Source organism: Dermochelys coriacea, chromosome 6 (genome assembly GCF_009764565.3).
Source record: "Dermochelys coriacea isolate rDerCor1 chromosome 6, rDerCor1.pri.v4, whole genome shotgun sequence".
Taxonomy (NCBI): Eukaryota; Metazoa; Chordata; order Testudines; family Dermochelyidae; genus Dermochelys; species Dermochelys coriacea.
The window spans coordinates 20,711,256-20,727,926 of NC_050073.1; the positions used below are offsets into that span (position 1 = coordinate 20,711,256).

Below are 16,671 nucleotides of genomic sequence, written 5' to 3' on the forward strand. Positions count from 1 at the left end.
GTAAAAATAGTTTTAATTAATATACATAGGTTTTTCCCTCAAAGCATTTTATCAAAAAAATCCATTTTAAATTTAAAAAAAAAATCCTTTTATTTAAAAAAAAAATTTTTTTTTTTAAAAATCATTGATTTTTATCCACCCTGCTGTGGAGTGATTGCTTTGGAAAAGTTTGTATATGGATGATATGGTGTTTTGTCTTTTATCATCTTTCTGCATGAGCTCACTGGAATGCAGTGATTGTCTGGTTTCACGCACATAGTTGTTGTGGGGGCACTTGATGAAGTATACCATGTGGTGTGATAAGCATGTGTAGGATCCATCAATTTTGAAAGGTGTCGGGGGGGGAGGGGAGGGGAGGGGAGTATTGATCATTGTAGCAGTGGAGATATCTGCAGGTTTTACATCTCTTCTGGTGGTGCTTTGAGTTGGTGTGTCCTGGTCTGTGAGGAACTTGCTTCTGGTGATGAGGTTGTGGAGTTGTTTTGAAGGCCATAGGGTATTCAGGAAAGATTTCTTTCAGGGTGTGATCTCCATCAAATATGTGTTGTAATTGTTTAATGATACCCCATATGGGTTTTGGTGTGGAGTAGTAGGTGATAACTATGGGTGTGCCATCAGTGGCTTCTCTTTCCTGTCTTCAGGCAAGTTCTCCTGGAGTATTAGGGTGGCCCTTTCCATGATGCAATCTCTGCCAGAGTGTCCTAGTTTAGTGAATGCAGTGTTGTTGTATCCATGTTGGTTCCAAGTAGAGTGACCAGATGTCCTGATTTTGTAGGGACAGTCCTAATATTTGGGGCTTTTTCTTGTATAGGTGCTATTACCCTCCAACCCCACCCCAATTTTTCACACTTTCTATCTGGTCATCCTAGTTCCAAGACATTAGAGAGACAAGCTGGGTGAGTGCCTCACCGGCCTTGTGTATCTTGTTTAGGGAAGTCGGGTATCAGAGGGGTAGCTGTGTTAGTCTGTAAAAGCAGCAAAGAGTCCTGTGGCACTTTATAGACTAACAGATGTATTGTTTAGGGAAGGTGGTTTTAAGTGTGTTTAAGGTGTGTATCTCGGACTTTCTCTTTTGGAGCAAATTCTGTTGTTTGAGTGTTTGGCTGTAGATAACTTTTTTGCATGTGTGGTCTGGATTGGCTGCTGGATCTGTGGAAGCAAATGTGGTGACTGGTAGATTTCTTGTATATCGTGATTAGATTAAGTGGATTGTGGTGTCCAGAAAGTTGATGCTGGTATGGGAGTCTTCTAGAGAGAGTTGTGGTAGAAATCTGAGGGAGTTTAGATTTTCTGTCTGGAGGATGAAAATATTGATGCATCTCAGATATAATATTGATGTTGCAGTGCATTTGTCCAGAAATTCTTCCTTGAGGTGGCTCATGAAGAGGTTGGCATATTGGGGAGCCATCCTGACACCCAGGGCTGTTCCAGTGGTTTGGGCAAAGTGTGTGTTAAATTTAAGTTGTTGTGGGTGAGGGTGAAATGGGTGAGTCTGAGTGGATTTCTGAGTTTTTTATACATGATCTTGTGTGTATTTGAGGCAAGCAGTGATCCTATCATGTCCCAACTTGTATTTAGCTCAGACACTCTGCCTCCTCCCCCAGACCTGAAGAAGAGCTCTGTCACTTCAAAGCTTGTACTTTCCTCCAACAGATGTTGGTCCAATAAAATATATTACCTTACCTTATCTACTATATTTAATAAATTGTAGCTTTATATAATATCCTCTCAGAGTTGGTCTCTGTTCAGAGATAGTAGCTTTTGGGATGCTTTCTGCCTTGTCAATGGCTGACCTCACTGTCTTTCTCAAAACGAGCCAAGGTAGTGTTGGTGAATGGTGATGGTTTAGCAGACCTGGAGACCAAAGGCTTTTAGTCTCCTAGTAGGGACAGCAAAGCATGAAGGGTGGCAGTGTCAGCTTCCCCCTCAGCCCTGACCTGGGAAGCGCTGGAGCATAATTCTGTCTCTGCCTGACTAATCCTTGGCTTCTCTGTGGAGCCTGCCAACTGTGATGCTAGATGTGATGTGATCACGGCAGTCTAGAAACTGATTCCTGCTTGTACTGGCCTGAACTTAACCCAGCACATGAGGGTGAAATGTGTTCTAAAGAGACTAGTTCTGAACGCGACACATCCTGTAGTGACTGTGCTAGTCAGTGCACTTCCATTCGGTGGCAGTTTACTTTATAGATAGCAGCACCACAGAAGCCTGTGGTTTTAAGGCTGTGCTGCAAACCTTACTTAGATCATAAGATCTGTGGGGCAGGGACCATCTCTTGTTCTGTGTTTTGCACAGTAACTAGCACAGTGGGAAGTGGTTCATGACTAGAACTCTTAGATGCTATGGTAATACAAACATATTGGTGAACGGTTTCAGAGTAGCAGCCGTGTTAGTCTGTATTCACAAAAAGAAAAGGAGTACTTGTGGCACCTTAGAGACTAACAAATTTATTAGAGCATAAGCTTTCGTGAGCTACAGCTCACTTCAATGCATCCGATGAAGTGAGCTGTAGCTCACGAAAGCTTATGCTCTAATAAATTTGTTAGTCTCTAAGGTGCCACAAGTACTCCTTTTCATATTGGTGAACATAATTTTAGACCTGAGCACTTTTACAAATGCCAGTGAATTGAGCCTCTCAGCATTGCTGTGAAGAGATCAAGTCTGGATACTTAAATCCACTCCATTTTTGGCAGAAGAGAGTAGGTGCTGGTGGAAGCTGCTGTATTTACAATTCCCCACCCCTCTGGAATCCCAGTAGTGCTGGGGATGGATAGGGTGGGGTCTCAGCTGTTTGCAGCACCCTGTAGCCATCTCCCCTCAAACCTGGTGCACCGCTTTGGGATGGTATGGGAATGAGACCTTCAAAGAAGGGTCTCCCTTCAATGTGCTAGAGAAGCTCCAAAGTAGACCTGAGTTGTTGTTTGACGTTTCTGGCGTCGCTGCCAAACTGAAAAACCAGGGGAAATGTTGTTTAGTTTCAAAAATGTTTTCTAATTTGCTGACAAATTCCAAAGTTCATTACAGGCCAGCAAAGAGTGTGTGTGTGTGTTTGCACCTCACTCCTTTGCCTTCAGCCCAGTGGTTAGGCAAACAGGATATGCAAGACATAGGACTGGTCTGCACTGAGAACTTACATCGGCAGTGAAAAACCCACACTCCTGGAGAGACGCAATACACTGAACTAACCCAGGGTGACTGTGCTGGGTCGACGGAAGAATTGTTCTGTTGATCTAGCTACTGCCTCTCTGGGAGGTGGATTAACTACAAAAAGAGGAGAATCCCTGAGGTTGGAATTCCTGCTCTGGAGCAGGGTCTTGAGCTCAGACCTTTCTTCCTCTCCTCTTTCCTTTTCTCCCCTCCCCTCCCCAAACCAGTGTGTGTCCAAACTGCCAGTCTGGAGGTTGTTATGGGTGGGTTGCTCTCAGTCTCTCTTGTTGAAGCTGTTCCACTTTAGATAAATATCTAAATAGTCATGGTGACAAAGAGTGAGGAGGAGTCTCTAGCCTGGTGATTAAAGCACTGATCTGGGAGGTAGGTGTCCTCATTCAGATCTTCTCTGAATCAGAGAAGGGGTTTGAATCCACATCTCCTGCCTTAATTACCAGGTTAGAGAGTGGTACTTATACTATCTCCTGGGCACAATGAAGGAAAGATTGAGAGCCTGGGTATGTGCAGACACCTGTTGAGTTTGCTGTCCTCAAATTACCTGTTTTCCCTGGCTGAAACAACCAGGTCAAATTCACAAATAGTTTTGGGTTGATCAAAACTGTATCTTTCACCAAGTAAATTACTTGCCTGAAAAACATCACCATGTCCTACTCCTCTGGGCAAGGAGTAAGGTGACAAAGGGCAGTGAGTCTGGGCCAGATAGCTGTTTCTGCTACAGGGATGCCTCTACTAGTCCTTTCACATGAAGAACTGTTGGGAAGAACCCCTTGGGTGAAGCCAGGCTGCTGCAGTGTCAGCAGCCCATCACTTTATCTTGCAGTTCTGCAGACTTCACCAGAAGAGAAGGTGCAGGGCAAGTCTGGTTGAACCATTGTTCCTTTCATTCCTCTCGCTGCTTCTGGCAGAACTGGCACTTCCTAATAGAGCCTAAATCCTTCCTCAACTTCCCCTTTCACCCTCTGCCACCTCTTGCTCAACGCGCTGTCTGTTACCTAACCTCCACTCGGTCGCTCCATCTTTAGTTGTGCAGAGATGGCTGATGATAGCTACTCTGGATTCAGGTGAGGGGACAATGCCTGGGGTTAAGAAGGCAATCGGCTGCGGACTTAATGAATCTGATTGTTGGCCTGGCAGCATCAGCAGCCTGCCTGGATACCAGCTGCATGTGCTAGTATCTAACTGAGGAGGGAGGTGTGCATTTGTTCACTGTCTTGTGCTGTGGTCAGTGCCTAGCTGGCCCATGCCCCCTACCAGAGATTGTTGTATGTTGGTTCCCTGGAACCCCTGCCGACACAATGTTGCTCTCTGTTCTCCTCTTGTGGTAAGGTCAGGTATACAGGTTTAAACCGTATAAGTCCTATACTGCTGTCATGTTAATGACCTCTGCCCTTCCACTCAGGCAATAAAAGCGCTTATGCTTTTAGAGCCAGAGCTCCCTGGTTCATTGCTTGTGGATGACCAGTCCTGAGTCATGGCTACATGAACATAACTTTGTTCAGTAGCAGTGCAGCGAAGAGCTTAAGTGAGGACCATAGCATTCCTGGCTCTCTGATAAGCCAAAATATACTTAAATCCAATGAGCAGTTTAGCTGGCTTGCTGGTGGTGGCTGCCTTGGTGCAAAGGGACACTGCGCTGGTGACAGTGTGAAAGCACTGAAGACTATAGACTGGCTTAACAGCCGAAGAACTGTAAAATGAATCCATAAATCACTCCATGGACAGTGGCCTGGCATGAAGTGGTGGGGAGCACATGCAATGCCCATTGACTTGAATGGTATCTGTGGTCACTATAATGCTCACAGGAGTGTGAGTACCAGCCTCGGGGCAGACTGTTTGTTTTTTAAAAAACAAAACAAAACAAAAAACCCAGGGCACAAACCTTAGATTTCACCAGCCGATTTCACCAGCCAATTCCACCAATGGCAAACTCCTCTGGCCCATTAGCTGCCTTAAACAGAATCACAGACAGTCCCCTTGGGTACTCCAGTCTGTCTTGCCAGTCAGGTGGTGAGCTGGAGCCGGTTCGCTAGAACTGGTTGTTGAATTTAGAAGCCCTTTTAGAACAGGTTGTTCCGTGAGGGACAACCAGTTCTAAAAGGGCTTCTAAATTTAACAGGCCAAAAGTGGTGCCTTAGGTGCCGACTCCATGGGTGCTCCAGCCTTGAAGCATCACAGGGGAAAATTTGGCAGGTACAGAGCACCCACTGGCAGCTCCCCGCCCCACCCCTGGCCCCGGTCACACAAAGACAATACTTGTAGCCAGCCCTATGGGAAACTATATGAAGATTTATTAAACAGGAAAAGGAAATGAGTTATTTACAAGCAAACAAACATAGGTAACACAAATGTTAGTCTTTGCCTATATTAAGTTTTGAAACCTTCTATAATCAGCAAGCTCGGTTCATTTGTTTGTTCTTTAGGGCTAATCCAGGCTAAGGAGCTGGGGATCTCTTGCTTATGGGGAGGTTAGGTCAGTATAAGAACGTCTCTCAGGGGTGTGGATATTTCACACACTCCCTGAGCAACTTTGTTATACTGGTACTGTTGTAGACCTGGCCCTTGCCTCCCCAGAGCTGCAGCAGCATAGAGATAGCTAGTAGTTCCCTTTGCTTGGGGTTTTTATCTCCTTCTTGCTACATGCTTTGAGCTGCAAACTCTGCTGATAGAAGGAGTCCACTTGCATGACTGATCTTCACTGGGAGGAGAGCGGAACAACAAGTCTTTTGTCCTCTTGTTGACAATTCCTCAGTTGTTGTAAGATCCACCCGCAGCCCATCTGGTATTGATGGGCAGCCTCTTTCAACAGGGTCATAACAATTTCTGTAGAAGAGCAGCTCTTCATGCTAATGTCACTCGCCAGTACTGTACAGCAATTCATACAGTATCAGAGGTTCACAATACAACTGCTCCAATATTATGTTACAGTATGGAACGCCACTATTGAAAGTAAGATTAATGCACACAGCAACTCGCATGCATTCAGTAGTCTAAACACTTTATTATAAATCTAATACCTGTTTGATCAGTATTGACCCACAAGTGAGCCAAATGGATTCCAGCTGTGTCCAGTTGAGAGATGGAGACCTTGCTGTGACCTGACAAATGGTCTGCAGCATCAGTCATTTTAGTGCCTCTGGAAAATCAAGCCTTGAGCCTCTTTCTAAATGTGTCAAAGAAATATGTGCATTGGGTACCCTGGGCTGGGGCTACCTTTTAGAGGTGGGCACATGGGATGCGTACCTACCTTGGGACTAGAGCTGTTTGGAATCTTTGAATTTTGAAAAAAGTTGCACAATTTTCCTCTTTCTAGCCCTACTTTTGACAATGTAGATTTGAATGTTTGGCTTTACCATTGCTGGGTTTTTATTCTCCTTTGGCTGAATTCCATTAGGTTTTACGGGTGGGGGGAAAAATCAGATAGAAAAATGGTATATTTAAAAGAAAAAAGGAGCAGCATGGACAGACATGCAGGCAGGAGTGTGTGTGTGTGTAAATGGTTCTTGTACCCTAATGAATAATGCAGACTGTCCTGTAGTTAGAAATCAAATTCTCCCGGAAGATGGCAGAGGAACAAAAGAACAAGGGGGAGAAATCTCCTTGAACTTAAGCTAGTCTTGCCCAACCTCTGACCACACAAGTTAACCCAAATGGCCTCAGAATTAGAAGGGATCATGGTTAGAGCCTAGCAGGGCAGCGGAAGTCCAGCTCTGGAGCTCAGGGAGAGGGGGTGGGGATCTCCTTTTGCTACATACATCTGGAACTAGACCTGTGGAGGCATTATGTCTTATCTTTGCAGTTGAGACTGGAGCAGGAATTCTGTAGCACGGAGAAGTGACATTTACTTCTTAGTTCTTCCCAGACTTCCTCCGCCATTACTGTACTGTACTCTTCTCATGCTGTGCCTTAGCCCCAGGCCCATTGAAGATGGGATTTGCGTCTGACATGAAGGTTGAGAAATTGGAGGCTTGAGGTTTTGAAAGTGCTCTCCTGTCTGTGTAATGCTGGCATCTGGTATCTAGCACTGCAGAAGTTGTTCAGAAGGGAAGTTGCCTCATGTAATCAAGTACAGTACATGGAGCCAAACAAATGTAATAAACAGCCTAGGGCCTGAGCCAAAGTCCACTGAAATCAATGGAAAGGATCCTATTGACTTAAATAGGCTTTGGGTCCAGCTCCTGCTGCTGGAATGAATGTGGACCAGTGGACAGAACACCGGACTGGGAATTGGGAGACCTGGCTCCTGTTCCCAGCTCTGCCATTGACCCTGGGCAAGTCACTCTGCCTCCGTTTTTTTTTTTTCCCCTCCATCCTCAGTCTGTTTTAGACTGTAAGTCCCTGCCCTGAAGAGCTACCTCATGCTCTGCTTGTACAGCATCTGGTGCAATGGGGCCTCTGTCTTAAGTTGTGGCTTCCATGTGCCACCACAATGCAGACAATGATAAAGGAGTGGACCTGATTTGCCTTCTGTTTTTGAAGGATTTCATCCATGTCTTAGTATAAACTTCCCGAAAGTGTTTGTAATTCTTCTTACTGTTCTACTGACCTGCTCTGCCATGCACTAGCTTCTCATTAAACCAAAACCGACTTCCACTAACGAGTACATCTGTATTTGTACAGTATTTTTAGAGCTCCCATTGGGCTATTACTAATAAAGATAGCGTTTTAAAGGTATGGGACACCAGATTTTCAGTGGGTTTGAAACACTCATTTCCCTTCTCAAAGGCTTCTTCCCCTCCCCACCTCTAGGTCTCCAAGACACTCCTATGAAGAAGAGGACAGTGGTCTGAGGGAAGCTGAAGTCAAGCTGGAGCAGGTCCAGCTGAATCAGGAGGGCCCGGAGGAGATTCCTGGGGAGAATGAGGAGATGAGGCAGGAGCCGCTGGAAACAGAGGAGCCTCAGCAACTTCTTGAGGCAGAATGCATTCAAGAGCATAAGGAGGAAGAGGAGGAGGAGGAGAAAGCTGGGCAGGAGGTCAGAGCAGAAATATTGGATCTGTGATCTCTCTTGGTATGGCTGTGACTTCATGGGGGACCATCCATGAGGGGTAGACACATCGCAGCAATGTGTAAAACAGGGCTTGTACTTGTGATGCTTACCTATCCCAGTAGCTTAAAGGGTCACACTAGTGTACGCTCTGCCTTATGATGGTGCAGCACGTCTACCCCGGCAGTTTGCATTGGTATAGCTGCAGCTATGCAAGCACTCCCAGTTAAACATAGCTTAAGTGTGCAGATGCCATGTTCATGTTTACTGGCTCCTTTCTTCTCCCCTCCCCTCTTCCTCTCCCCTCCCAAAAATCAATCACTGCACATAATGGAGAAATTAGTGCTGCTCTGACAAGTAGCACCACAAGGCCTGTAATTCTGTGTTCTAATTCTCTGCTGTGGTATATGTTCTGCCTTCTCTCATCATCATTCATTACGGAGAGTGTCACAGTTTCTCCAGTCCTACAAAGCCACAGATATAGGACTCTTAAGGAAATTCTGAACCCGTATGTTCAGAACTGCATCCCTCCCCTTTTTTTTTGTCCCATGCTCTGAGAAGCCTTAGCCTGATCTACTAATAGATCTGAAATTGGGGTCCAGCATTGCTGTCTTCCATCCCCTAGGGGTGTCTGTGCTGTATATAGTTCAAGGAGTGGTGTGGCCCTGATAAACAAGGGAGACAAAGCTGGAACTCAAGCTGTATGGAAGCCTGTGTGTGTCACTCTGAGTTGTAATAAACGTTGAAGATTGCTGTGATTGCATACATCATGGCATTCCTCTTATGAGGGGGTGGTATGGCTTCATAGATCCTCAGAATAAATTTAGTTAGTTTCCCTGTCCCCTGCCTGAGAATGAGGATATATATTCCTTTCTGATGGGGGTTGGGCAAAATTGGTGGGAAATGTCTTTGTGAAAACTCATGCAGAATGCCTCACCAGTTCATTTTGTTACCTTGCACCTATAAAAATGTTGTCTTTTTAAATGAGAACTGGGAGAATGAATTTTTTTGCATGTGAAAGAAAGCTCAGTGTCTTTGCCCAAAGTTTCATTTGTGAGGGTGGTTCTGACACTTGTTACAGTGGGCGTTTAAATGACTTTGCTCCTGATCTGCTCATTCTTTGCATTCAGGAGAAAAAGAGGAGGAGGAATGAAGAGGAGGAGACACCAGAAAAACGCCAGAAAGCTCCAAGCACCTCCAGCGTGGAAGGGGAAGAGGATGAACAATGTGATAGCCAGTCCCCAGCGAGTTCCACAACGGTATATGCTGCAGAGAGTGCTCTGAATCACAAGTGCACTTAGAGCTGGCCTAAACCTTCATGAGAGGAGACCTGACTGGTGTGGCTATGTAGTGGGGAGGAAAGATGGTCTAATACTTAAGACCTCAGGAGATCTGGATTCACTTGAGAGCTTATCCACAGACTTCCAGCGTGACCTTGGGGAAGTCGCTTACTCTCTTTGCCTCATTTGTAAAATGGGCATAATCCTTTCTCCATCTGTTGTCTGGCTTGTCTACTTACACAGTCAGCTCTTTGGAGCAGGGATTGCCTCTCCCTATGGGGATGTACAGCACCTAGCACAATGGTGCCCTGGTCTCAATTGGGGCCTCTAAGAACTTTTATAATACAAAGAAGGAGTAACCTTGGCCGTCTTCAACAATCATGAATTTAATCAAAGTGGTAGTCTATCTTGTTTCCTAGCATGTTATACTGCTTTATACACTTCCCCTCAATGTCCTGTGGATACACAGCCCTGTGTATCCAGATATGGTAGGTGTATGGGGAAAATGGATCTTCTCCTGTCAGAGTTGATCTTGTTGGCCATGGATTAGGATGGAGAGTGAGGAGTCCAGTGCTTTCAGATTTCATTCATCTTTGGGGTGAAGGCTGAGCGTTCGGGTGGCCTCTTAAGCACCTGTTAGCATTGTGCTCCCCTATTGACTCTTAAACCCCATGCTGCCTGCAAGTGACTCAAGGTTGCCTGGTCAGGGAGAGTTGTATCACTCTCAAAAGGTGTTGACAAGAAACATGTAGCAAGGGGAGTGTTTCGTCTGTAACTGTCGGAAGAGCTGCTCAGACAGGGAGCGGAGCTTTGTTACATTACAGGAAACATTAAGAATAAAAATCAAACTTCTGGGGAGCAATAGAACTACCTGGATTCTGGCCTCAGTCTGTTTGCATTGTGACGAGCGATGGGAATGTGTGTGACTATCAAGCCAGGAAGAAAAAACCCTCACTGCACTGAGCAGAGTGGGTGGCAAAAGAAAAACAATCTAGTTTTGGAGCTTAACCATGGACTTCGGTGAGAGCAGAGTTGGGCTTCTGCTTCTGAAAAATCCCACCCTACCTTTGATACTAGGGACAGAAGCTCTCTTGCAGTGTAACCCTCAAATACCTATACCTTCCTAGGGAACTGTTGCTTGACCAATCCCATACACAGCAGGGAAGGGGTTAAATATCCACTGCCTCCAAAGGGGCTTTTATGGTGTTGGTGGGAAAGCTTCCCCACCAATCAGGCTGTAACACATTCATTCAGGGGAGAGAGGTGCTTACAATCTTTGCAAAGCAGAAAGGACTTTTTATGCACAAGTAGTGGAAGGAATTTCGTTTAAACTATAAAATATATATTTAAAAGCCTGGATCATCCATAAGAAACAAAGAATGGAATCATTCCAGGCCGGGACTGGTTTGGAAAGGCATGAGCCCATGGGGAGAAACATAGGATTAGGACAGGTTTCAGAGTAGTAGCTGTGTTAATCTGTATCTGCAAAAAGAAAAGGAGGACTTGTGGCACCTGAGACTAACAAATTTATTAGAGCATAAGCTTTAGGACATGCACACTTATTTTAACCACAATAGTCACTACTGGCGTGAGACGGGGAAGCTTGCTCCTTTAGCTCAGGCAGTTGAAGCTTGTGTCTCTTAGATCCAGAGTTCCTGGGTGGGTGGGTGAGGTCTTAGCGTAACAAGTAGCAGTCTGATACTCCAAAGGCCTCTTTGGCCAGGAAAGAGGGATTTAAAAAATGAAAGCAATGGAGGAATGAAGGGGTTCTCAATGCATGAAGTAACCAGCCACAGAAGAAGGGATGTTAGGTACCTGAAGTCTTGCCACAGACTTTCTTCATGGCCTGGAGCCAGGAGGTCAGCTAGATATTTATAATGTTCTCTTCTGTCCTCTAAATGAATTGAGGAGTTCAGAAAGTTCATCAGTGTGAAGGTCTGGGCTGGGGAGCAGGGTTCGGGTAAATGAGCAGTGCAGAAAGGCTGTGAATAGACTTTAGAGTGTCATGCAGAAATGAAGCAACTTCTCTGGTTTGTCTTTGTAATAGCTCTCTGTGGACGTGCGAGCAGTGTTAATGCTGGACTCTTGGTGGGGGAATGGAACAATAGAGCAATCCCTTGTTCCTGTATAGTGCCTCTCCTCCAAGGATTACAAAAATTAATGTAAATACCCAACAGATGCGGGTTGTGATGTGCTATCCCTATTCTTCAGAAGCCCAGACACAGATGGTGATCTACAGCCTGCCCAAGTTGCCAATTAACTTGCTGCTTGAGCTGGGAATAGAACCTAGAGTGCTGATTCTCTGTTTCTGGATTCACAGTCCTGAGCTCAAACTACAAACACTCCCCAGCCTCTGAAATGTTGCAGCTCTGACAGGCTGAGCCCTGCTAATAATGGAATAATTTTCCAGAGCAGAAAATGGATGTGATATGAACTGCTCAGCGAGAGGTGCATTTTACAGAGAATACTCCCAAACAAGTATGCTATAAACCAGCCGAACAATCATCCTAATGCATCCCCGTTTAAAGTAATAGAGCTTGAGGGCGTCGACAAACAGCCTCTTCTAATGTATCTTGTGTATGTCCACACAGCAGTTGAACAAGTTTGTCTTGTCAGATGCTCATGGGATATGTAAGCTCATCTGCTGCACCTTGGTGTGTGAGTGCACAGCTTGTTTTGGGCTAATTTCTTGTACAAGTCCTTCTGCAAGTAAACTTTTCAATAGGGTTTGCTTTGCCAGAAGGCTCTGCTGGTTAAACCACTCCTCTGTCTTGGAGCCTCCTTGCAGTGGAATGGCCAGTGCAAACTATGTACCATCACAGATGCCATTTTCGGTCCATCTTACTCTTTTTTCCTGCTTTTATGTTTCTTTTTTTGCTCTTCTCTTTACCTTTCTATACCTGCCCCTTTCTTTCTCCTCATCACCAAGAGCCTATGTGAGTCTTACAGTGGAGAGGCCCTGCAGCTTGGCCCCAGGGTCACCCATGTGCTGGAATATGATAGGATAGGAGGAGGGAAGCTTGGTGGTCAGGTTACTGCTTGCACTGGAAGCCAACATGCATGTTAGCGGCTCCTGTGGCCAGAGGAATTAGTGACCCTCAGAGAACAGGATCAGGCTGTGGCTGCAGTGGGGAATAGACGAGGTACAGGTGTCATGCAGTTTTTCCTCCTTCACTCTGCCCTATACATGACTCTTCCTTCAAGATGGGGGAATCATTGGGCTGAAGACATCGGTGCAGGGGGAAGCTTTTTAAAATAGATGTTTGACTCTTCACTGCTGTTAATCCTATGATGTTCTGGAAGCTCGCTTTCCTGATCGCTCATCCACTTCGAAGCCATCTCCAGAACTTGTTGGTCCAGCACCATCAGATCTCCTGCATCTACCATCATGGTATTGCAGAAGAAGATGCCACCTCTTGATTGCAAAGTGGGGAGTTTTAGGGACACCCCAGGGGCTGACTGATGGTTCAGTCATTCCAGGGTATAGGTAGGGAAGTGGGCGGAAACATGATAGTTTTGAAACTACCCGAATCTCTCAGTTAGGGGTGGGAAGAACTCACTGATTCGAGTTATGACCAATTAAGATAAGGGACTCAGGGCAGTAGGGAAAACTGATGTCTCTTTCTTTCTTTTTAGATCACAGACCGAACTGAATCCCTGAACCGCTCCATAAAGAAAAGGTAATTCTCCTTCTACTGAATGACCTGGTGGTAATTCTCCACTGGGCTTTGACTTGGGTATTACTGTAACACAGACCCGCACCTGAACCAAAGGCCCAATTTCAAGTGATTGTGGGTTGAGGGGGAACAGTGTCCTATTGCTTAGTGGGTCACTTGGACATCTTTCATAACCAGCATTTGTGATTTTGGGGGGGATGGGGGGAAACTAGTGGCTTCTTCCCAAAAGAGGCTTGGGTAGACCTCACTCTGATGAACTTAAAGCAATAAGACTCAATTTCTCCTTCCTCCTTTCTCCAGCAACAGCGTGAAGAAGACTCAGCCACCACTTCCTGTTTCCAAGATTGATGACAGACTGGAGCAGTACACTCATGCCATTGAGGTGATGCTCTCAATCACATGGGTGGCATGCTCTCGACCCCTAGCCCCATATAGACTCTATTCTGTTCTGGATAGTCCTCACCGTCTTTGGTCCTTGTAGACTCTGCCCTAGCAGCTAGCTATAATAATACTAGAAGGGGTTGAATCTAATCTTCCTAAATCCCTCCATGCTCTTTAATTCATCAGGATAAGGAATCTTGTGGCTTTTGAGCAGGAGTGCTGGAGATGTGAATAAGCCATTTTCTCCTATCTTACTACACCAGACTAGGGCTGTCTCGTCCCTGCATCTCTCTGTCCTGAATGGGCACAATGTTTTTCTACTTAGCCTCCATGTTCTTATTTGCTTCTGTCCTTTGACTTTGTAGTTAATGTATCCATCGGAATGATAATTTACAACCTCCTTCCCCAAGAAGCTATTCACAAAAATCTGCAAGTGTTTGGAACACTTTCACTTTGATTTGCTTCATTTCCAGACATCCGAGAAGGTTCAGAAACTCGTCCGACAATCTTCCCTTGAACTTGCCACCACAAGCATGGTTGTAGCCAGCACAAAAAACCTCTGGGAGACTGGAGAGGTTGCAGCTCAGTCCTCTGTTAAGTCGCCATCCTGTAAGGTAAGACTGCTGAGCTTTATATGCCCACCCAACTCTACTGCAGGAGAAGGGGGTACAGCTCTTTGTTTCATGTCAGAGGGATGCCCCTTTGTCTAAAAGCATGACCTTCAGAAAGAAAAGTTACCCTGCTACATGATTGGCTGGGTTTACTCAAATTGTTCAGGTGCATATCACTGTGGAGTAGGGACATGAAAGGACAATGGTATCAGGAGTAGCAATGTCAGGTTAAAACCCCATTCTTCCCCTTTTCTATTGACGTCCATGTTAAAACTTTCAGATGTTCTGTCTCTACTTCCTATAATTCACTAAAGCGTTGTCTGTACCTGGATTAGCCCCGTTACAATAGTGCACATATCAAGGAAACTGGTTTTGTTTATCCTGGCTTGAAATGGAGTTAAACTGAATGGCTGAAAACAGTTGTTTCCTTGTCTGCACTAAGAGCCACCTCAGTTGCTGTGTATTGATGGCTCAGTGGGGTCTAATCCAAGGGACAGGCAAGTGGTAAATAGGAACAATGGAAAGAAGCTACTCTCCATTTCTAGTGAATTGCATTTTCTGGTTCAAATGCTGGCACAATGCTGCAACATCTAGGTTGCAAAGGGCTCAAGGCAAAAATGTCTCTTTGAAAACTGTTTCACTTAAAGTTTCCTAGGAAAAAACTTTCCTATTAATACTTCTTAATATTGTAAACCCTTTTCCCTATAAAACCTACATCTTGGGCCTTGGATCCAGTGTCCTGTTAAAATTCCAAATGTTGGAGGATGGTTAAGAAAAGGGAGTCTCATGCCCCCTGATATGCAGCCATGTTCCTGCCCAGTGTGACTCTACCCAATCACATGGCCAAATACCATAGTTATTGGGCAGATGGCTTCAGTAAGTGTGAAAGGAACAAAGGCAGCTTTCAGCTTTGTTGGTGGCAAGGTGATGAGATTCATTCTTGTGTCCCCAGGATATTGTGGCTGGAGATATTGTGAATAAGCGAAGCATGTGGGAACAGAAGGGTACCCCCAAAAATGAAGGCAACATCAAGGTAAGTAGCTTCTCCCTAGGTGTCTCTGTTAGAGCGCTTGCTTTATGGTATTGGGGCTGAGTTTGTTCAAGAGAATTCTCCTGTAGGTCAGAAGGAGGCCTGTGTATTGGAGCATGGGTTTAGGTTGCCTACTTTTGGAAGCCTAGGCCAAAGGAGGTATCCTCCATGGCAGTGACAGGAAGGCATGCTGTCATCTTTTCTAAACTTATCTGTTGTAATAAACATCTCCACTAATTTAATGAAGGGTTGGGACGAAAGCCCAAGGTTCTCTTCTTCCCCTACCCTCCCCCCCGACTCTGATATAATTTGCATTTGGATTGAAACTCTGCAGGTTGGGCTAATCGTTAATAGTTTTTTTTTAAATTTTGAAATAATAACCTAATTTTCTGGAAGTGCAGAGTGGCTCAGATACCTGGGATTCTGTTTCTTGGCTGCCTTCTAGTTCTGAAAGGTGTAGAGGCCTCTAAGGGTGCATGGGTATAGTGCATTAAAAGGTAACTGACCCAAGATTGAGCCTAGTCCTGGCTCCGTAGAAGTTCAACTCTGATACGGCCTTTCCTTTTGGTATGGGGTTACTGGAGAGGTTTGACTGAGCTGCATCTTGCCATTGATGTTATGATGATTTTTAAATTATTGTATTATCTGACAGTTACAATAATTATCCATCTCCATTATTATTTTATTGTATGTATTTGTCTAGGCAAAAAGGTGGTAGGAACAGGCAAGAGCAAGCTCTCGCCCCATGTGGGAATCTGGGCCACATTAAAATATTGAAGTCAGAGAACCTCACCTGCTCTTCAGACTTCAGTTTATTTGACTCCTTCTTTAAGTTTCTTAAATATTAAGAATTATTTGCGTTGGCTGAGATACAGGTTGGGAGATGGACATTTGAGGAAGGACCCTAATCCTCACTTCTTTCCCCCATTCAGACCACCGCTTCTGGCAAGAAGTACAAGTTTGTAGCGACTGGACATGGCCAGTACAAGAAGGTGTTGATAGATGACACAACGGAGCAATAGCGTGTGTGGAGTACCAATCAACCAGGTAGGTGAGAGACAACCTCTGACTGTAGGAGAACCACCTGGTACTTCTCTGGCAGGACAGCTAGGACGATTCAGCACAATAAGCATAAAACCTGTTTTTTCAGCCTATACATTCTACATTGCCAGCTAGACTTGAGTGGGTTGGAAGGTACTGTATGGACAAAAGGTGGGTTTCTCCTTCTCGGCAAACAATCCTCTTTGGGGTAGAAGGAGAAGGGCATGCACGAAGAAATTCTCTCTGGTAGCTGTGCAGAGTAGGTTGCCCATGTTAGCTGCAGCTAGAAAACTTACCTGGCAGATCAGACTATTTATGGAAGCTACTGACCTCAGCCCCACTCAGAGTAAAAGTGCCTTGGTTGAACTAGACATGGCTTAATAGGATCTCTTTCTTACTGTAAAGAGTAAGAACTGCAGGTGCGGGGGGTTGTTGGAGTTCATTCCAGATAGTCATGGAAGCTGACCAAGTCCTCTGTGTCCAATGTGTTCATGTGACC

The 16,671-nt window shown here is 45.1% G+C and overlaps 1 protein-coding gene across 6 annotated transcripts in view; it reads left to right on the forward strand.

Moving 5' to 3' along the window:
- The window catches only part of LSP1 (lymphocyte specific protein 1), an 81,655-nt gene that overhangs the window by 49,230 nt on the left and 15,754 nt on the right, over window positions 1–16,671 (forward strand). For all 6 annotated transcript variants that reach the window (XM_038407105.2, XM_038407110.2, XM_038407107.2 and 3 more), the window contains 7 exons: window positions 7,915–8,140; window positions 9,283–9,411; window positions 13,069–13,112; window positions 13,410–13,491; window positions 13,964–14,104; window positions 15,054–15,134; window positions 16,064–16,178. In XM_038407105.2, the coding sequence (XP_038263033.1) occupies window positions 7,915–8,140; window positions 9,283–9,411; window positions 13,069–13,112; window positions 13,410–13,491; window positions 13,964–14,104; window positions 15,054–15,134; window positions 16,064–16,153 (793 nt within the window). In that variant the 3' untranslated portion in view covers window positions 16,154–16,178. The remainder of the gene's footprint in view (window positions 1–7,914; window positions 8,141–9,282; window positions 9,412–13,068; window positions 13,113–13,409; window positions 13,492–13,963; window positions 14,105–15,053; window positions 15,135–16,063; window positions 16,179–16,671) is intronic.